This window comes from Dipodomys spectabilis, unplaced genomic scaffold (assembly GCF_019054845.1).
Source record: "Dipodomys spectabilis isolate Male_0828 unplaced genomic scaffold, ASM1905484v1 ptg000439l, whole genome shotgun sequence".
Classification (NCBI taxonomy): Eukaryota; Metazoa; Chordata; class Mammalia; order Rodentia; family Heteromyidae; genus Dipodomys; species Dipodomys spectabilis.
This window is the reverse complement of record NW_024871116.1, coordinates 627,797-649,654: the sequence shown is the minus strand read 5'-3', so window position 1 is coordinate 649,654 and position 21,858 is coordinate 627,797. Positions and strand designations below refer to the sequence as shown.

Here is a 21,858-nt window from a genome sequence, read left to right as displayed (position 1 = left end):
TCTTCAGCTCAAGGCGAGCGCTCTACCACTTGAGCTACAGCACCACTTCCGGTTTTCTGGTGGTTTATTGGAGATAAGAGTCTCACGGACTTTCCTGCCTGGGCTGGCTTTGAACCGCGATCCTCAGATCTCAGCCTCCTGAGTAGCTAGGATGACAGGCGTGAGCCACCGGCACCGGCTGACCCGGAGTTTTTAATCCCCGGTGGCTGCGTCTGGGGGACGCCTGGCCGGTACCCTGCTGCCTCACATCTCCACGTCTCCGTTTCTTGGTGATCGTGATGGGGAGGTGCACACCGGCACAGTGGGCTCCACAGGGGCACTCACACTCAGGCCGGCATGCAGCCCACCCCTGCTCACACTTATGCCTACGTACTGCCCACCCCCCGGCCTCATACTCACGCTTGCACGCTTCCCCCCGCCTTGCACTTTCACCGACACTGCCCACCCTCCTCGCACTCAGGCCGGCATGCGGCCCGCCCCTGCTCACACCGAGGCCGCACACTGCTGCTGTCGCCTGACAAGTCGGTCCCTGGCCTGAAATAAACTAGGACAGGGATATTTCAGCTTGTGGCTTCCAAAAAAAGTGCAGTCAAATGTGGTGTAGGCTGTTTTAAGAACCCTCCAAAAAGATGGGGACGGGGAGGGGAGGGGAGCAGGGAGGAGAGGGAGAGGTGGGGGAGGGGAGGGGGGTGGGGGAGGAGAGGGAGAGGTGGGGGAGGGGAGGGGAGCAGGGAGGAGAGGGAGAGGTGGGGGAGGGGAGGGGAGTGGGGGGAGGAGAGGGAGAGGTGGGGGGGAGGGGAGGAGGGAGGAGAGGGAGAGGTGGGGGAGGGGAGGGGAGCAGGGAGGAGAGGGAGAGGTGGGGATGGGGAGGGGAGGGGGGAGGGGAGGGGAGCAGGGAGGAGAGGGAGAGGCTGGGACGGGGAGAGGAGGGGAGGGGAGGGGGGAGGAGAGGGAGAGGCTGGGACGGGGAGAGGAGGGGAGGGGAGGGGGGAGGAGGGGGAGGGGAGGGGAGGGGGAGGAGAGGGACAGGTGGGGGAGGGGAGGGGAGCAGGGAGGAGAGGGAGAGGTGGGGGAGGGGAGGGGAGGGGAGGGGGGAGGGGAGGGAGAGGTGGGAGAGGAGAGGGGAGGGGGGAGGGGAGGGAGAGGTGGGGGAGGGGAGGGGAGGGAAGGGGGGAGGGGAGGGAGAGGTGGGGATGGGGAGGGGAGGGGAGGGGGGAGGGGAGGGGAGGGAGAGGCGGGGAAGGAGGAAGGGGGCGGGGCAGGACACACTGGTGGGCTTGCCTGAAACCACACTTCTGAACTGTCACCCCCTGTCCTCCTGTCACCAGGCCACAAGCCTTGGCCAATAGAAAGGGAGGTGGAGGGGTCCCTGTCCCTCTGTCCCTGTCCCCCTCCACCGCCGCCCCCCTCTGGTCCCTGCCCCTTGCCTCTCCCCGCCCCGCCCCCGCCCCCTCCCACGGTTTTCCTGTTCCCTGTCCTGTTCTGTGTGACCTGCCCGCTTACGCACTGGCAAATGGTGGCCCAGTGTCCCCAAGAAGCTGTTTGTTCCCCCGGGGACTCGGTGGCGTACCTGTCCCTCGCCACACAGGTCAGCCGAGCATCACTGCAGAGCTTACTAAAAACCTTCAGGCTTAAGATCCACATAGATTCTGCTTCCACACCAGTGACGTGTGATCTGGTCTCCCCCAACGCCCCTGTGGACCCCTGACTTTCTGGGGGGCCCTCCTCCCCACTTCTCTGAGGGTCGATCTCTATTTTACACCTGTGAAGAAGCATTTCACGCTGGCCACGCTGTTCACAGAGTGTCAGGATTTTGCACTGCGTGCTTTATAGAAACAAAGTCATACTAGGACTCGAACTCAAGACCTCTCACTCTCAGCTTCCTGGCTCAGGGCTGGTGCTCTACCACACCTTCCATCCCCAGAGCGCAGAGCCCAGGCCCCGGGGTGTCCCCCGGGCCCCTGGGATCCGGAGGCCCGGGAGGCTTGGGAGCCCACTCATCAAGGCTGTCCTCGGTGGAGAGCTTTGCGGGGTGCTTCCTCCCAGAAAGCAAGCCTGCCCCGTGCAGAATGGCTGCATGGGGTGTGCGTGTCCCCGCCCCTCGGGCCCGGCAGCCCCTCCGCGCTCAGCCCGATGGCAGCACCGTGGCTGCCATGTGGAGCTGTGGCGTTTGCTCGCCGTGGGGGACCTGGACGTGACTGGTGACCGTCGAGGCCATCAGGTGAGCTGGCCCTGCCTGGGCCCCGCAGGGCAGTGGTTCGGCTGCCCCCCGCCAGGCCCCGGCTTGTCCGCCGAGGGCTCTGTGGCTTTCCCGTGGCTCCGTGGGCTGCATGGATGGCGTGATGCACACCTCCTGCAGGCCCGTGGAGGGAGAGCCACGTGCTTTCACGCAGACTAGGGAGGACCCCGGCCATGCCGTCTCTGCCCACCTGCCCAGCCCGCGGTCTCTCCTCGCTCCCTTCTCCTCCCCCCGCCACCAGCCCTGGAGAGACAGCCTCCCGTCCCGCTGGGTAACGCCCGCCGTGTCCTGACACCACCTCCAGCCACGCGGGCCAGGCCTGCTGGCCCCAGGCCACGCTTGTGTCGTGGTTGCTGGAGCCACAGACGGGTCCCTGGCAGGCCTCTTGCCCTTTCCCAGGAAGTGCTCTCCCCTGCCCCTAGGGGGCGCTCTTGCTCCAGGTTTTGCTGGCAGATGGGTCTGATGGCCACGCCCAGCCTCATTCTCCACACATCCTTCCACCCACCCCTCCATCCACTCATCCATCCATCTATCCACCCATCCATCCCCCATCTACCCACCCACCCATCCATTCACCCACAGTCCATCTATCCACCCATCCATCCATCCATTCATCCACCCATCCGTTCACTCAGTTTTTCTATCCACCCATCCACCCACCCATCCATCCATCCATTCATCCATTCACCCATCCATCCACTCATCCATCCATCCATCCATCCATCCATTCACCCACCCACCCACTCATCCATCCACCATCCATCTATTTCCTCTCAGTTGGCTGCCCTCCTTGCCTCCCACCTCCCCCTCTCCTCTGTGCTCCCTCCCTCTCCTCTACCTCCCTCCCACCCTCCAACGGTCCCTCCTTCCTCTCTCCTGCCTCCCCCCTCCCTTCTCCCATCCCACCCATTTTTGCTTTCTCCCACCGGTCTTATTTATTCAGCCCTTACTATGTGCCAGGTTCTCTTTGTTTGCTTGGTCCTCATTTTCCCCATTTGACAAAGGGTTGCCGAGGGCCTGGTAGCTCTCTTCGTTGGCCAGAGCCAGGAGAACATGGCAGCCTTGGGAAGCGAGATCTGGTTCAGCCCCCTGCCCCCCCCCCCCATGTGCTCAGACCGACCTGGACCTGGACGAGGAGAGGGCGATGCCAGAGGCCCCGGCAAGGCCCTGACTCCAAGCAGGAGTCCTCCGTGCTGGGCGACCATGCTGGGTGACCACAGAGCTCCCTGGCCAGCCAGGGTGTGGAGTTGCTGGGGGCCGGGCTGGACGTCTTGGGTTACTTGGAACTGCGATGTCAGTTGTGACCGACTCGGGGCTCCCCACAGTCCTTATGTCGGGGCGCGGTGTTTTCTTTCCCCACCATGTCACCGGTTCTGGTTTAGAAGCTCACACCTGCCCCCCCTCCCCACAGGCAGTGCACCCCAGGCTGGGGTGCAGAGTGGCGGCCTAGCCCCCACTTCTGTCTGAAGGCTGCGGAGTGAGGACCAGCCAACCACTGCCCCAGAGCTGAATCCAGCCGACAGTCCCTTCTGTCGATAAAGTTTTCTTGGCACACAGCCAGGAGCGTGTTTTGCTGTCCCGTAGACAGCGGAGTTGGTGAGGCCCAGCGCAGAGACCATGGTGGCTCACCAGGCCCGGGGCTCACCCACCGCGCCCCCCTTTACTAGAAGAGAGCTGACTGGGCCTGGCCACTCACTCACAAAGGCTGCTTTGTTCTTAGGCGATTGTGTGTGTGTGTGTGTGTTGATCCTGGGGCTTGAACTCAGGGCCTGCACACTGTCCTTGGGCTTCTGTGCTCAAGGCTGGTGCTTTACCATTTGCGTCACAGCGCCACTTCTGGCTATTTGATGGTTCATTGGAGATCAGAGTCTCATGGACTTTCCTGCTCTGGTTGGCTTTGAACTGTGAGCCTCAGACCTCAGCCTCCTGAGTAGCTAGGATTACAGGTGTGAGCCACCACACCAGGCACAATGCGAGTGTGTGCACACATGCACGCTCACGCACACAACCTAATGGGTGGCACTTGGAAGAATAATTGACTTATTTAATTTGAATGTTACCATTAGATTCTATCAGGGCCTCAAACCACAGGTGTGGATCCTGAATAAAATCAGTAATAAAAAGCCAGCCCTGTGGGCCGTTGGCTATGGAACCTTCTAGAATCAATGTGAGTCTCTGCTCATCCTCCCACGTATGATTGTTTGTAGGCAGCTGGCGTCAGGACCCGCAGCGGAGGCGTATTTTCCTCTTCCTGCCTCTGCTGTGTGTGTGTGTGAGTGTGTGTGAGCGTGAGTCTCTTGTGGCGTGTGTGTTCTTGGGGAGGTGGCTTTCCCCGGCCGGCTGTCTCCCTGTGCAGCTGGGAATTCCAGTTGCCATCTTGCCCACACCTAAGCTCGCTCTCCTTGTGTGCCGGTCTTGCCAATCCCTCCCAGAGCCTCCGTATTCACCGTGTCAGATGCTTCTCTAGAGAGAAGTTTCTGGAACATTTGCTGATTCAGCTGAATGTGCCCGTTTTGAGTTTGGGGACCTGGGGTGTGGCGTGTTTGAACATGACCCTTAAAGACATGTGTCGCCCCCATCTCCAGGCTGGGCTGAACAGACCCGTCTCCCCTGGACCTGGGCTAGGGCCAAGACCAGAACCTTCTACGGGCCGCCGGCTCTGGTGATGAGCGAATCCAAGCAGGCGGGTTTTGCTTAGGCTGCAAGCTCCTGGGTTTGTGAAGCCTTCCCGGGCCCGTGCAGCCTCGTGGCCGAGGGGCACAGTCCGGGGCAGGGTCTGGCAGATACTGGGGGGCCCCAGCCCTGCCTGTCACTCACCCCCAGAACCGGGAGCCATGCCCCGCTCTTCTGGCTCCTGGACCTCTGTGTCCCATGTGGCAAAGCCATGAATGGACGCTGAGGGTCTCCGTGCCTGAATTCCCGTGGAAAATTCCAGAAAGAGACTTGTCCATCCTTCAGAGGATGCATGCGGGGGTGGCAGGGAGGTGCCCTGGGAACCTGATCTGGCATGAGGAGGTAGAGGGGAAAATCCCTCCCACACCTGCGAGGGTTTGGCAAGGTGTCTCCACTGTCCTGAGCACAGACCACCCCCCCTGCAGCGCGGCCCTCGGCAGCCCTGCCCGGCACTGGGGACTGGTGGTGCTCACCGGGAGATGCGTGGATTTAGCACCAGGCCAGTCCATCCTGTCATTGACCATTAATGGAAAAGTATGAGCTCTAGCAGGGAGCCGGCTTCTCACACCTGTCATCCTAACGCCTCAGAGGCTGAGATCTGAGGATCACAGTTCAAAGCCAGCCCAGGCAGGAAAGTCTGTGAGACTCTCATCTCCAATGAACCACCAGAAAACCAGAAGTGGCACCGTGGTTCAAGTGGTAGAGCGCTCGCGTGAAAGGAGCTGGTCCGTGGAACACTAGATTGTGTGTGTGTGTGTGTGTGTGTGCACATGCACGCGCGCGCTGTGCATATGCATGCTGTGTGTGTACGCAGGTGGGGACAGAGCTCAGGCCTTGCACGTGCCTGGCCAGCGCTCTACCACACAGCTATGGGTCCAAAGGAGGGAGTAGGGTGTGCTGTGTGGGAACTTTCTGGAATCAGGGCCCGGCTTGCTTGCAGCTCCTTCCTCATCTCCAGATTCCTCAGCTGCTGAGTGCGTTTGCATCCAGGCTGGGGGGGGGGGGGGGGGGCGCTGGGCCACAGGCAGGACTTTTATTTTGTCACGTGGATGAGCTCGGAGGGGGGGTCCGTGGTGGCCCCGTGGCCAGTTCTGTGGTGACCGCAGCCTTGTGTCAGCCACCAGCATGGGCGCGGGGCTCCAGACGAGGCCTCGCCACTGGCTGTCTGGCGAGGGTTGAGTCACCCGCCCTCCACGTGGGGAAAGTGGGGGCCGTGGTGAAGCCCACGTCCTGGGCTTCTTGAGGGACAGCAGGGTGGGTGGCGAGTTGGCTGGATGGCCCCGGGCTGCGGGGGATGCGTGACACACGGGCGTGGGGACCAGGCTGCTCGCTGAGGCTCAAGCAGACACCCCGGAGGGCCGGGCTCCCCAGCAGGGAGCCTCCGGGAGGGCGGCAGGAGGCTGGCCGCCATGAGTCGCCGTGGCTCATGGTGACTCGCGTGTCCAGTGCTCCGAGCGCCTCCCTGACACGCATGTCCCCCGCAGGACCAGCTGAAGCAATGCTTCTCCCGGCGGAGCCCCGAGGCCAAGGACACGGACACCCTGGTGCAGGCCGGGGACGGCCACGACGGCGTGTGGGCCGAGCCGCGTGCCCGTGGGGACAGGTAGGGCGTGGCGCGGCGCGGAGGGGGCGTGGCGCGGCGCGGAGGGGGCGTGGCGCGGCGCGGAGGGGGCGTGGCGCGGCGCGGAGGGGGCGGGGCGCGGCGTGGAGGGGGCGGGGCGCGGCGTGGAGGGGGCGGGGCGCGGCGTGGAGGGGGCGTGGCGCGGCGCGGAGGGGGCGCGGCGCGGAGGGGGGCGCGGCGCGGAGGGGGGCGCGGCGCGGAGGGGGCGCGGCGCGGAGGGGGCGTGGCGCGGCGCGGAGGGGGCGGTGCGCGGAGGGGGCGGTGCGCGGAGGGGGCGGGGCGCGGAGGGGGCGCGGCGCGGAGGGGGGCGGTGCGCGGCACGGAGGGGGCGGCGCGCGGAGGGGGCGGGGCGCGGAGGGGGCGCGGCGCGGAGGGGGGCGTGGCGCGGCGTGGAGGGGGCGGGGCGGGGCGCGGAGGGGGCGTGGCGTGGCGCGGAGGGGGCGTGGCGCGGCGCGGAGGGGCGGGGTGCGGCGTGGAGGGGGCGTGGCGCGGCGCGGAGGGGGCGCGGCGCGGAGGGGGGCGCGGCGCGGAGGGGGCGGTGCGCGGCGCGGAGGGGGCGGGGCGCGGAGGGGCGGGGCGCGGCGCGGAGGGGGCGGGGCGCCGCGCGGAGGGGCGGGGCGCGGCGTGGAGGGGGCGCGGCGCGGAGGGGGCGGGGCGCGGCGCGGAGGGGGCGGGGCGCGGCGCGGAGGGGGCGGGGCGCGGCGCGGAGGGGGCGGGGCGCGGCGCGGAGGGGGCGGGGCGCGGCGCGGAGGGGGCGGGGCGCGGCGCGGAGGGGGCGGGGCGCGGCGCGGAGGGGGCGGGGCGCGGCGCGGAGGGGGCGGGCCACACCCGGCCACCCCGCACGGCGGGGACTGCGCCTCACAAGCCTCCCGTCATGGAAAGAGAATGTTGCAAGCACAGAAGAACAAAATGAAGTGTGATGTGGGGAGGGAGACGGATCCATGGAGGCAGGTTGGGGCGGTCTAGGGCCCATGGGGGTCGGGAGGCAAAGGTCCCAGGGTCCCAGATTTCCTGAAAGGTTGACAAAAACATTCCAGCAAATCAGTGGCGGCAAGTGTGACGGTCAGCGTCCGCTCCATAAACACACTCGGTGGTTTGTTGTTTTTTTTTCTTTTGATAGCCATGGTTTGAACTCCGGGCCTGGGCGCTGTCCCTAGCTCCTCAGCTCAAGGGGAGCGCTCTACCACTTGAGCCACAGCACCACTTCTGGTTTTCTGAGTGGCTTATTGGAGATAACAGTCTTATGGACTTTCCTGCCCAGGCTGGCTTTGAACCGCGATCCTCAGATCTCAGCCTCCTGAGTAGCTAGGATGACAGGCCTGAGCCACCAGCGTACGGCTTGCTGTGTAAATTTTATTAGTAGAAGACTTAGAAAGAAAATGAGTCATTTGTGATCCCTGCACACAGATACACCTTTAGGCAATGATTTTATTCTCTCTAGATGATGTTCCCTGTATTCCTCTGTGTGTGTGTGTGTGTGTGTCTACCAATGCTAGGACATAGTATACATAGGACACTTCTATTTTTTCCCCTCCTTCCTTCCTTTCTTTCTTTCTTCCTTTCTTTCTTTCTTCTTTAACAATGTTAAGAATACTTATTATCTTACCACAAAAGCATTCAACCAAAAGAATAATGCTAATAGAAATTTGAATAAAACATTTAGAAGAATTTTAAAACACAGGGCAGAAAATAGCATTAGGATGTTTTGGCATAATTGCAAACATTTGAACACTTTCACATTCTCTTTGGAACCAGGTTAACTATTAAATAAAGATGGCAGATGAACAGTAATACAACCTAAAAAAAAATCCTTGAGTTACATGGCTGAGAATTAAAACAGCTCGAATACATTTTGCTTCGCAAGTTAAGGTTCTTTATTATGAACCATTATAGCTGTAAGTAGAAATTACTTGCTTCCTGTATTCGAGCATTGACCAAGATAATTTCTACAGAAACGGGCTCACTTGTCCTTTGAGAACTGTTAAACTTTTAGGCTTCCAATATCTCGTGCCCATCAGAAGCCGAGAGGAAAATTAAATCTAAGCAAGTAATTTACCTATTTAGGTTTTCAACCCAATCCCTCTATTCCTGATACAGAGTTCTTACGTAGGCACAGGTCTATAGCTATACGATTGAATTTCTAATTTATAGTAAGACATGGTAAGGAACGAGTAAAATATCCCAGATTCACTTATGTAGAATAGAATTTTGTCGTTCAATGTTTTAAACTTGTTGCAGATCCAATTGCCCAAATTTACGCTTGCTTTAAATTTTAAGTTCTGTTCTGCACTATTCCATTCATTTCTTTTTTTTTTTTTAATTTAATTTTGTTTTATTTGTGAACATACTGTACAGAGGGGTTACAATTACATGGGCAGGATAATGCATACATTTCTTACCAAGCATTGCAGCCTCCTCCTTTGTTTACCCTTCACCTCCCTTCCCAGCCTCCCCCCTCCCCCCCACTCCATTCATTTCTGTCAAATGAGAATGTTGGCGTGCTACGTTAGGGGATTGTCACTGGTTACTGTGGTCATTAACAGAACCGGATGCCCCAGTGGGTGAGGGGGCTCATTGAGGGACTTCCTTCCTTCCTTCCTTTCTTTCTTTCTTTCTTTTCCTTCCTTCCTTCCTTTCCTCCTCCTCCTCCTCCTTCTTCTTTCTTTCTTCCTTTCTTTCTTTCTGCCTTCCTTCCTTCCTTCCTTCCCTTGCTAGGCAGGCACTCTACCATTTGAGTCACACCCCCAGCCCTTTCCTTCTTTAGGTTATTTTTCGGATAGGGTCTTCCACTTTTTTGACCAGCCATCCTTGAATGAATAGCCTTTACATCTCTGCCTCCCTGTTGTATCTGGGATTGCAGGTGAGTGTGTGCTGTGTGGGGCACAGCCATTTCCTGGCTAGTCTTGAACCATGATTGTCCTGATCTCTGCCTCCTGAATAGCTGGGATTGAGGTGTGAGCCACCATAGCTGGCGTATTTTTTTTTTCTTGAGACAGGGTCTCGCTACGCAGCCCAGGCTGGTCTCATACTTGCAGTCTTCCTGCTTTTACCTCCCGAGGGCTTGGATTACAGGCACACATTGCTGGACACACCTCTTACTTCTTTATAAGCCGTGTCCGAACCATCTCTAAGGCACGTGTGTTGTGGGGCTTTGCGTGCCAGCCTGGCTAGGAGAAAATACTTTGGCTGCAGGTTCTGGAGCCTTAATTGGATTCAGAGCCTGCCAGGTGCGAATCTGCCCCGCCCCAGCTGGCCTGAGCCCCGGGAAGGGTGAGCTATGGTTTTCCGGTGACATCTCCCATCCCCAGGGACAACAGCTCACCAACCAGCCATCACGAGTCAGTTACGCGTGTGAACGTTCACTCGTGCCCTGTCTGGCGGGAGAGGAGGCCCGCACGCAGTAGGGAGTTTGTATCCCTGAAGAGACCCCGCTCTCGGCTCTGCCCATCCGCTGAGTGAGGCAGGGCCCAGCTCTTAGCTCCGCACCACTGTGACCGCGATGAACATGGCCTGGGCTGAACGGGGCCTGGGTTCTCCCGGTGGCCGGCGCCCCCTGCTGTACCCCAGCGGTACTGCAGCATCCCCGGTCAAGCATCACAGGTGGTGGACAAGCCTGCCACCTGCCACGTTTGTCTCAATCCCGCCCACCTGCCACCTGTCATGGAATCCTCCTCCCCGAGTGGCCGAGGCATGGCAAGCACCAGGGTGCCAGGGTTGACGACTCAGGCCCATGTCCTGGCTTAGAAGCTCCGCCGTGCTCCTGGCTCTGTGTGTGTGGTGGAGGTGTGCCTAGCTGGGCTTGTTGATGCATTTCCCACCTGGTCCTGCTGTAAACCCCGCTCCCGGGGAGACAGACAGAGATCAGGGGGAATCACAGTCCAAAGCTGCCCTAGACAGAAAGATCACGAGACCCCCATGTTAGCAAACAGCCCGGGTGAGGTGGTGCACACTTGCAGGCCCCGCTACGAGAGGGCAGTAGGAAGGAGGAGGATTATGACTCGAGGCCAGCAGTTACTTTGCATGGTCAGATTGCAGGGCTCCAGGGTTTGATGTAATCCTTGTAGGGTAGTGGGGAGGCTCGGCCATGCCTGTCAGCCCCACGGCTGCACGGAGCTGCTCGGTCAGCCGGCCCTCCCTCATCCCAGACACGAGCGAATTAGGGGGAGCTGTGCGGAAGTTCCCCAGCCCCCATCTTCCTGGGCACTGGTGCTCATGCCTGTCATCCCAGCTACTCAGGAGGCTGAGATCTGAGGACCATGGCTCAAAGCCAGCCAGGCAAGAAAGTCTGTGAGACTCTGATCTCCAGGAAAAAGCCAGAAGTGGAGCTGTGGCTCAAGTGGTAAAGTGCTAGCCTTGAGTGAAAAAGCTCAGGGACAGGATTTAGGCCCTGAGTTCAAGCCCCAGGACTGGAACACACACACGCATGTACACACACACACACACACACACACACACACACAGACCCATCTGTGCAGAGTATTGAGGAATGAGTAAAATGCATTTGTTTTAATCTTCACAAGTTTTCATGCCATTATTCATTTTTTTTCAGTCCTGGGACTTGAACTCAGGGCCTAGGCACTGTCCCTAGCTGCTTTTGCCCAGGGCTAGCGCTCTACCACTTGAGCCACAGTGCCACTTCCTGCCTTTTCTGAGGACTGGAACCCAGGGCTTCGTGCATACGCCAGGCAAGCGCTCTACCACTGAGCCACCTTCCAGGTCTGCGGGTTCTCAGGAAGCTGTTAATAGGACATTTTACATTCTTTTTTTGCTCCCAGACTGTGGGAGCTCCAGCATCTGCTTACATTCAGGGACACCGCCCCCCTGCCTTGGCTGCCCGCCCCCCCCCACCCTGGGCTGCCCCCGCCCCCACCCTTGGCTGCCCTCCCCCCCCAGCGCTGAAGCCCACAGCAGCCAAGGAGGTAGTGATGGGCACCGGGCAGCTCCCCCACCTGCCCAGCGGGGGGCGCTGTGAGCGGCACAGACCGGCACATGCTGGCCTGAGCTCCTTCAGGCGGGGCCCCGGGAGGCTTTGCCCCCGGTTCCTGGTGTGGAAGATCCGCGGCGCCCACCCGCCCGCTCCTGTGTTTGCGCTCGGTTCTCAGGGGCTTCTCCATTGCTCCTCGCAGCGTGGCGCCCGGGACCCCCGTCCCCCGACGGCACAGCGGGGCGGAGACAGCCCGCCAGCTCCCGCTTCTCCTCCCCGTCCTCCCCATCCTCCCCGCCCGGGCCCTCCACCGAGGAGCATGGCCGCCCCGGGGGTCCAGGGAGCACCAGCGCTGGCCGCTCCGACCCTGAGCTCGAGACCACGGACGGCCCCGGGGGACCCCTGCCACCCGACACCCGCCCTGCCCACGCGGTGGACCACTTCCCCTTCATCCACGTGAGTGCCCGCGCTGCAGATGGCAGCCTCCCCCTCCTCCTCCCCTCCCTCCCCTCTCCTCTTCCTCCCCTCCCTCCTCTCCTCCCTCCCCTCTCCTCCTCCTCCCCTCCCTCCCCCCCTCCTCCCCTCCCTCCTCCCCTCCTCCTCCCCTCCCTCCTCCCCTCCCTCCTCCCCTCCCCTCCCTCTTCCCCTCCCTTCCCTCCTCCCCTCCCTCCTCCCCTCCCTCCTCCCCTCCCCTCCTCCTCCCCGTCCCTCTCTTCTGCAATCTGTGCTCCTGGGCAGGCGCTCTGCCACCTGAGCTACGCCTCCCAGCCTGCGGCTCGCAGCTTTTTTGCCCAAGCGAGCTCCCGACCTCAGCCTCCCAGGTATCTAGAAAGACAGACACAGGCTCAGGCCACTCCTGAACTGTCCCTCCAGGAGGTTCTGCCTGCAGGGGACCCCTGCTCAGGCAAGCAGGGCCCCTCCTGGGCTGGCCACGCGCAGCTGTGTGTCCTGGGGAAGCTCCCCGGCCTCTCTGGTCCTCAGCTCCTGCGTGCTTGTGACTAGTGCCCGCAGCTCGGACGCGTTTAGGGGTAGGGCGGGCTCTTGCCCTCACAGGCTATGGAGACTGGGGGAGGGGGGCTGCGTTCCGGCCCCCAGGTCTGTGTGGGTTCCCTGTTCTGGTGATGAGCCTGAGGGCTGCCGGGGGCTCTCAGAAGAGGGGAAGACGCAGCCAGGCGTCCACGCGGCCCTGAGCCCCGGCCCCGTGGCCTGCGCCCCACGCCTTGCTTCCCCCTCTCCCCCCCTCACACCCCGCAGCAGACCTCGGTCCTGGACTCCAGCGCTCTGAAGACGCGGGTGCAGCTGAGCAAGCGCAGCCGCCGGCGCGCGCCCACCCTCGGCCACGCCCTGCGCAGCCGCTCCGGGGAGGCCGGGGTCCCCACCCCCGTGGAGGAGGAGGCCGACAGCCTGTGGATGTTCAAGGACTCCACAGGTTCGCAGGCCACACCCTTCCCCACCCACCCACCACCCGGAACTGCGGGGAGGGTTGACCTCAAACCCTGGGAGGAGGTTCCCAGACAGCAGAACTCGACCACGTAGGATGGGGGGTTCTTCTTCTACAGAGCTTATAAGACAAGTGTTTTGAGAGAGAATCAAATCGGGGCCCTTTGGGTCACAAAGGGCGCAGACATAACCTAACATTGGTTTGTGATCCCTGTGAAAGTCGCCCTTCTCTGTTCGCTCTTTAGGCTTGCTGATCCTTCCCTAGGTTCTTGCGTGGACAGACCAGGTTTTGTTTTTGTTTCTTGTTTTAATTAACTTTCCTAAATACATTTTTAGAGGCTATATGTTTTCCTCTGGACACTGCTTTGGCTGCATTCCATATTAAGAACAGAGCAGAATCTTGAGGCAGATAAGAATGATCTAGGGAAGAGCATTGTGGACCCAGCCATCAACGGGTGGCCGGGGTGGGAAGAGCTTTCTGTGTGGCAGGAGCTGGGAATCTTGGCAGAGGGAGGGGTGGTCCGGGGCCAGGGAGACCCCTGAAGTTCTGCTGGGGACTTAGCTGCAGGGCCTCGCTTCTGAGTGAGGGGGGCCGGGTCCCTCTCTCCCATCCCCTGTGCCCGCCAGTGAGTCAGATGTCTCCCCGAGCCTCCTGGGTTTTCCTGGAGCCACTTGGAGCAGATAAACCAGAGTTAGGATAAAAATGCAGAGCGCCCCCAGGGGCGTCCTGGTGGCCTGGAGGGGCAGGACACAGTGGACTCCCCACCTTCCCACCTCCCGCCCTGCATGCATCACTCGGCCCTGGCTGGCGGGCCACCCTCAGTCTCTGCCAGGGTGTCCACCGGCTTCCCTGACCCGGATGTGGCCTGTCTGTCTGTCTGTCTGTCTGTCTGTTCTTTCCTTGGGGAGAATCCGCTCGGTATCAGCTAGCAGGAGGTAGAGCTTGAGAGAGAGGGGGAGGGGGGGGGAGGGGAGGGGGGACCTGGTAGAAACAGGAGCTGGGAGCGTCCTGCCCGCTCCAGGCCGCCGTGGAGAGGCTGCGGTGGCAGGGTCGGACACAGAGGCCTCCCTGCTCCCCGCGTGGCGTGGCGTGGCAGACGCCGGCCACTGGGCTCCCTCGCTTTGCCACAGAAGAGAAATCGCCCCGGAGGGAGGAGTCAGATGAGGAAGAGAACTCGTCTAGCGTGGAGCGGACGCCGACCGGCCCCCTGCACAGGACGCCCGCCTTCCCAGGCCTGGACCCCGCGGCTCTCAAGGTACTGGACTCGCCCCAGCCGCTGCCTCCCCCTCCCCCTCTCCCCCTCTCCCCTCCCTCTCCCCCCTCTCCCCCTCCCCCTCCCCCCTCTCCTCCTCTCCCCCCTACCCCCTCTCCCCCCTCCCCCTCTCTCCCTCTCCTCCCTCTCCCCCTCTCTCCCTCTCCTCCCTCTCCCCCTCTCTCCCTCTCCTCCCTCTCCCCCATCTCCCCCTCTCCTCCCTCTCCCCCTCTCTCCCTCTCCCCCTCTCCTCCCTCTCCCCCATCTCCCCCTCTCCTCCCTCTCCCCTTCTCCCTCTCCCCCTCTCCCCCTCTCCCCCTCCCCTCCCTCTCCCCCTCTCCCCTTCTCCCTCTCCCCCTCTCCTCCCTTCCTCCATCCTCCCTGTGCCTTCCTTCCTTCTCTCCTTCCTCCCGCTCTCCTTTCCTTTTTTTCTTTTTTTCCTCCCTCTTTCTTCCCCTCCCCACCTCCCTCACTCCTTCCAGCCCAGCAGCCTCGCACATGGGCGGTCTCTGCTCTTCCTTATTGACAAAGAAACCACGTGTGAAGGCCGCCCTGATAGGCCCTGGGCGCCCTGGGCGTGCCGGGCAGGCCACGAGGGAGAGCGGCTGCAGGCAGGCGTGCGTGGAAGCCGCTGGGCGCCGCGCGTGGAGCGGGCAGTGTAGGTGGAGACTCTGACCACCGCCGCATCAGGCCACGTCAGGGTCCTGCAGACTCCGGTCAGAGCCCTGGAGCAGTGAGGAGGCCAGCGGGTGGCCGGGGGCAGTGTGCGCATGCGTGCGCGTGTCCGAGGAGGCCAGGGGCAGTGGGTGTGTGTGTACGTGCGCGTGCACGTGCGTGCTGTCTGTCTGGGGGCTTCTCTGGAAGGCCGAGGCGATGGGTGGCGTGGCAGGACATTGCCGCAGGAGCCTCGGTGCCAGCCGGTGCTCGCCGGCTCTGGCAGTCGCCTTCTGTGAGGGGCCCCTGCTGGCCCCTGCCCTGACCCCCAGCTCCTGCCTGGGTTCGCTCAGGACCTCTCCAGGGCCCCCCGCGTCTGCTCACGTCGGGAGTGAGGCCTTCCCCAGGCAGTAGGCGGCCCCACCGTGGCTCTCTTCCCTCCAGGCCCGGCTGCACGGTCCCAGCGAGACCCCCGGCTGGGCCCCCAGGACCCCCAAGTCCCCCTTCCAGCCTGGAGTGCTGGGCGGCCGTGTGCTGCCCTCCAGTGTGGACAAGGATGAGAGGTGAGCGGCCTGGGGACGGGGGGGAGCAGGGGGGTCCCCCCACTCAGGACCCAGGAGCCCCAGGCATCTGCTGGCTTCTGCACTGGCCACAAGTCTCTGATTTCCCACCAGACAGCAGCGGCTCGGTTCCTGGGGTCCTGCTTCTTTTCCCCGATTCCTGCCACCCCAGCCCCCAAACCCAGCTCTGTTGCTTGGAACCACCAACCAACACAGCCCTAAGGGGACACTGGGGCAGGCTGCCTTCTCTCCAGGGAGCTCTCAGCATGGAGGGGGGACTCTGGGGCAAGTTGGGGGAGCAGCTGCCAGTCCCCTGCCAGGCCCCCTCCACACAGAGCCCAGCCCAGAGTGCCCAGCGCCTCCCAGCCTCAGCCAAGGCCAGGGCTGCGGTCCCCACACGGGCTCACAAGCCTCCACCATGCTGGGAGGGTCGTGATGGGCTGGGTGATCAGGGCCCGATGCTGGGCTCAGCGGGAACCCTCCCCTCCCCCCCCCCCCGCCCTGTCCCCCATTGCCCCTGTCCCCCCCGTCCCCCATCCCCCATCGCCCCTGCCCCTCCCCATCCCCGTCCCCCATCGCCCCTGCCCTCCCCGCCCGCCCCCCGTCCCCCATCCCCCAGCCCCGCGCCCCCGCCCCCCTCGTGACCTGACTTCCCCTGTGGCTTTATGGTGGCAGGTCGGAAGAGCCGTCTCCCCAGTGGCTAAGGGAGCTGAAGTCCAAGAAGAGGCAGAGCCTGTGTGAGAACCAAGCCTGACCAGGTGGGCCGGGCGCTGCCGGATCCTGGAAAAAGGCGGAGGGGCGGAGGTGGAGGGGAGGTCCGAGGCTGCATCTGGAACGAGGCAGTGACCTTCATGTACAAATGGTGTAACTGAAATTAAGTTAAAAAAAATGTAGCCGGACAAGCAAGGATGGCCCCTGACCCAAATCTTTAGCCTCTCAGGAGAGTGTGATACAGAGGATCGCAGTCCAAAGCCAGCCAAGGCAGAAAAGTCCGTGAGACTCTCATCTCCAATTTACCAGCAAAAATGTGGGCTGGAGATATGGCTGGAGTGGTTGAGCACTGAGAGCCAAGGGGGTGGGGGACCTGGAGCCCTGAGTTCAGGATCTGGTGCCAGCGTGCACAGTGTGCAGCAGTGTTGTGAACCGTGATCCTCTCTGGGGCGCAGGGCTCATCCCAGGCCAATCAGCAAACCCCTCACCTCAGCCGTGGCGCAGAATTCACTGTTATCCCCCACAATCCATTTCAGGAAAATTAACCTCAAGTTCTTGTAATGAAATCAGACTTCCCCTGTTTCCCATCCTCCCTCCCAGCCCAGATCTCCTCCTGACTTGAGATTTGTAAGGGATGCATTCTTGGGATTTTTTTTTTTTTTTTGGGTCCGGTCGTGGGGCCTGAACTCTGGGCCTGGGTGCTGTCCCTCAGCTCTTCAGCTCAAGGCTAGCGCTCTACCACTTGAGCCATAGCGCCACTTCCGGCTTTTTTCTTTTTTCTTATGTGGTGCTGAGGAATCAAACCCAGGGCCTCAGGCATGCAAGGCAAGCGCTCTACCACTGAGCCACCTTCCCAGCCCAGGGATGCATTCTTGGGGAGGAAGGATCTGAAACAAACAACAACAACAACAAAAGATCCACATGAATTTTTTTTCCCTTTTGTGCCAGTACTGGAGCTTGAACTCAGGGCCTCTTGCTCTCACTTGGCTTCTTCACCCAAGGCTGGTGCCCTACCACTCGAGCCACTTCCAGCTTTTTGTTGATTCATTGGAGATAAAAGTCTCTTGAAGCCAGTCAACAGTGGCTCACGCCTGTAATCCTAGCTACTCAGGAGGCTGAGATCTGAGGATCACGGTTCAAAGCCAGCCTGGGCAGGAAAGTCTCTGAGCCTCTTATCTCCAATAAACCACCAGAAAACTGGAAGTGGCGCTGTGGCTCAAGTGGTAGAGCTCTAGCCTTGAGCTGAAGAGCTGAGGGACAGCGCCCAGGCCCAGAGTTCAAGCCCTGCGGCCAAAAAAAAAGTCTCTTGGATTTGTTTCTCAAAGCTATCTTCCAGCCACAATCCTCAGATCTCAGCCTCCTGAGTAGCTAGGATCACCTGCGTGAGGGACCACCGGCACCTGGTCTAGTTATTTTGATGACGGTGCTGGGGATGGGAAGCCAGCGCCTGCACGCTGAGCATGCCCCCAAATGACATCACGCACCCAGGCCCTGGCCAAGGCCAGAGGCCTAGTGATGGAGAGAAATGGGGGGCGGGAAACGCTCCGTCTGCTGAACCCAGATTGCTCTTTCTACTCCAGGTGTGGGACACCGCCACACCTAATCAACAGAAGCCTTAACTGTGACCATCAGACCCCTCGGAGGAGGCCACAGCCACCGTTCCTCCCTGCGCCAAGCATCATGTGCCTGGGCCCTTCCGTGGTCTGCAGACCACCTCACACAGGAAGGCCCGCCCTCCGCAGTCACCTGCCGGGCCCTGCAGACCACCTCACACAGGAAGGCCCACCCTCCGCAGTCCCCTGCCGGGCCCTGCAGACCACCTCACACAGGAAGGCCCGCCCTCCGCAGTCCCCTGCCGGGCCCTGCATACAGCACTTGTGGCAGGGCGGTGCATGTGCGTCATCCTGGCCGCTCAGGAGACCCAAGCAGGACTGGATCTCAGGTTCAGTGCCAGCCAGACCTGGGCCTACCTACGGAGACCCTATCTCAGAAAGACAAGTTTGCATTTCTACCTTGTTTCAACGCCTTCCGTCGACACCGGGCCGTCACCCGGGGCTGGACCCGCTCCTGCGTTCCTCTGAAGACACCTGCTCCTCCCCGGCAGGGCTCTCTGGAAGACATTGCTAAGGGGGCTCCAACTGTGCCCGTCCTGCTGGGGCCTCGGCCCAGGACACTGCCATGGGACTTTTGATTGATTTTTTTTTTAAGTCTCTTTTCAGCATCTGAAATGGATTTTCCTTTCCAGCAGGCAGGGCGCTGCGTGTACCCTGCTTGTTGGCTTTTGGAGGCGATGAAGCAATAATTCAGCCAATCCTCTTTGAAACTTGACAATGGACACTCTTTAGATTAGACGACGGGGAGATGGCAGTTCGAGTCCTGGGTTTCCCAGTGTCCATTTGAGGTTATCTTACTCTTCTCTGAGCTGCCGAAAAGTTGTAACTGTCCCCCAGGCTTTTTGCACGGGGGGCTCTGATTTCTGGGCGGAGACCTTTGTCCCTCAACATCTAGGTTCACAAATGGCAGCCACATTACAACTCCATCATCTTATTCGAAGCCCTTTTTGGGGGGAGCGAGGGGTTCCCCAGACCAGAGACTCTAAGCAGAGGTACCAGAGGAAAGGGGGTGGGATGTGAGGCTCAGCTCGCCTCCTTTCTTGTTTGTCTGTTCTTGCTGACGGTAAGCTCTGAGGGGTGGCTAATACCTCTGGAGACGCCAGACACCTCCACTCTGTCCTTCCTTTTAGGGACTCAAGCACCAGCCTCCTGCACCCCCAAACCCAGGTCCGTAAAGACGTCTCACCTATACCTGCCCGGCCTGGGGTTGCTATCTGCCGGGTGCCAACCTTGCCTAGGAGACACAACCCGGGGAGGCCCTGGGGTGGCCTCGGGCTGGGCATCCTGATGGACCTGTGCATGGTGCTCATTAGAGCCCTCCACAGGGTCTCCCCCGCCCCACCCCCACCCCACCCGACTTCCCGAGACATGGAGCCGGCCTTGGTCATTGCGCTACAACAACAAGTGTCAAAACTCACCCTCTTTCCCCCTGCCCACCTCCCCACGAGTCTCCATTTCCCGCTGTGTCACATCCTCTCTGTCATCTCTCTTTTCTTGCTTTTCTCCCGCTCAGGTGGGGTGGACAGGGATAGCAAATCCTGATTTCCTCCAGGCTCAGCAAACACCTGTGTGTAGCACCACGGACAGCGGTGCCAGGCATGCAGGTGTGCATGCATGCACACGCACGTGTGCGCGCGCGCGCGCACACACACACACACACACACACACACCCCTGCTGCCCCTAAAAGCCCCATCACCTCCCCAGCTCAGTGCCAGCTTGCATTTCCTTCCTTTCCTGAATTCAGGGCCAGTCGGTTCCCTGTAGCCGTTAGGGGAATGGGATTCCACAGCAACACTTGCTCTGCGTATCTGCTTTGAAGACCCATTCTGTGCTTGCCCTTCAATGGATTTTGGCAGAGTGGCTTTCTGAGCACATGGCTGGTGTTTGACCTCCACATCCTCTCCTTCCTCCGGGGGTACGAGATTGTCCTGTGTGCCCTGCAGGATGCTTCGTGTCCAAGGAGCTGTGTCTTTGTCCCAGTGAGGAAGACACCCACTCGGAAGTGAGATGGACCTCGGGCATCCTTGCAGGGCTCGCTGGCAGCAGACATGTTTGATTCCAGGTGGATTGGTTGAATTCATCGCCTGGAACCCAGACAGGGTCTTTGTGACCTCTGAGGCCCTCTGTGGCTCTTCCCACAATTCCGGGTTCTGGTGACCCCTGAGGGGCCCTGCGAAGACCCAGGAGCACAGATGAGTGGGCTGTTGATTTCTCCTCTTCGCTGGGCGAGCTCCCCGGGGCTGAGCCTCTGGCTGCATGCAGGTTCATTGTCCTCCCTTTGCCTTTGGAACTGTGTCTCCCCTTAATATGCCTTGCGTAATATGCCTTAATCGAGCCTACCCCCGTGTGACGCTCCTCCAGGTGGCTGTCCTCAGAGGAGAGAGCCTGGTGCAGAATGCAGACTGGCGGGCAGCCTCCTCCCGCAGGCCCCTCCCCTCTGCTCCCTAGCCCCTCCCCTGCCCCTCCCCGCTAGGACAGCTGCTGCCCTTTCCATATGTCTGTATCTTCTCCCTGCTGCCTTTACCATCTCTGGCTGAGAGGCATGGTGGGTGGGTATGGGGGGGGATCCCTTTGGCAACTGAACCCCCAGAGCTTGTGGGAGGGAAGCTCAGGGTCCTGGGAGGATGGGGGTGGGTGAGGTGCTAATGTGACAGCTGTGGTGGTGTGGGGGGGAAGCCAGGCCAAGAGCATCCCCAGGGGAGCCAACCACACCTTCCCATGGCACCCAGGTGCATTTCCTTCCGCGTGTCTGGGAAGTGAGGCCCACGGCAGGAAGCCACAAGGAAAGCCTGAGCCGCGGCCTGGGCCAGGGCAGACTCTTCTATCCCGGGCCCCCATGGCCACCGTCTCCTCCTGTGCTTTTGAACTCTTTCACCCCGAAGCCCCCCCTCCCCCAGATGGTACCCCCCGGAGTGCCTGAAAACCCGAGGACCCCCTCCCTTCAGCTACGGGGGCCGGGATGGGCCCCTGGGCCTGGAGGCCTCCCTCCCCCCCCCTTCTTCCGTGACTCTGACCCGTGACAATCACTGGTGACATCCTGTCACCTACAAATCAGGCCTGAAGAGAGCTTGTGATGTGGACCCGTGTCCCACACCACTGCCTTATGCAGGAGGGGCTCACGGGACCGCCGTGGGCCGTGCCACCGGACAAGATGCTTCTGCGTCGTTTCCTAACTCACGCCACAGCCCTGGGGGCCCAGCGCGTCCCCAGTGGCCGCGGGCCCCACGCTTCGTTAAGCAGGATGGGGGAGGGGGGCGAGCCATACATATAGTCTATATTTTCCTAATCGTTTCTTCTGGCACCAAAAGACTACACACGCCACGACCCCAAGCTCCTGGCTCCAGGATCACGGACGGAAGGCAGACAAAGCCACAGGCATTTACCCGCAGCCTGCCTGCACCACTGATGACCCCCCTAGGAAAACAGAACAAAACTTTATATTTTTAATGGGAAAAAAAATAATAAAACCGCAGTGTGGCTTCTTGGAGCTCCCAGAGTACTACTGATTGTGCAAGGGATTGTTGTTTTCTGGTTTTGGTTTTTCTTTCTTTCTCATCTCTATAAAGAAGTTTCTTCGTGGATTGGATGAGCGGCCGGAAATCCGGCCGGCGGTGTCCATGTGATGGTGAGCCCCGAGTGTCAGGACGCTGCGATCCGACTCTGAAAACTGCAAATAAAGCTTTGTTACATGTTTATGTTGGACAAAGCCGGTCTGTGCCTGGGCGTGCCGGGCTGGGCCTGCCCTCTGCTCTTCCGTGGCTGGGCAGTGGGGGGTCGGGGGGGGGTAGGAGGAGGGCAGGAATCAAGCTTGGCTGGCACGGGGTTCTGGGGTGGACATCTCAGAATGGAGCCCTACCAAGGCCTGCCTTCCATTGTCACCTCCAGACTGCACCAGGTGTCGGCATCCCCTCCCCCTCGGGGTGGGCTGTGCCCTCAGAGATCCAGGCAAGGACAGAGGCAGTTACCACAGCATGCCAGGAGACGCCAGGGTGTACTGGGAAGCCCCGTCTCCCACCCCCCATGCTCACCCCCAAAAGTGCTTTGCTTAGGTTGCAGATTGGCTCCTACAGACGCTCACAGATGTACCAACAAACACAGCTGGGTGTCGGTGGCTCATACCCCGTACCCCAGCTACTTAGAAGGCTGAGATCTGAGGAGCGCAGTTCAAA

At 60.9% G+C, this 21,858-nt stretch overlaps 1 protein-coding gene across 1 annotated transcript; it reads left to right on the top strand.

Annotated features, from left to right (window-relative positions):
- Positions 1 to 2,077: 2,077 nt before the first annotated feature.
- On the top strand, positions 2,078 to 21,384 carry LOC122097915 (uncharacterized protein KIAA1671-like). Its single transcript, XM_042668492.1, is given in 9 exon segments — positions 2,078 to 2,221; positions 6,397 to 6,515; positions 11,660 to 11,738; positions 11,740 to 11,913; positions 12,712 to 12,886; positions 14,029 to 14,153; positions 15,249 to 15,367; positions 16,040 to 16,122; positions 17,656 to 21,384. Coding segments are annotated over 8 exon segments (1,014 nt in total). The 3' UTR covers positions 16,119 to 16,122; positions 17,656 to 21,384.
- Positions 21,385 to 21,858: the final 474 nt, after the last annotated feature.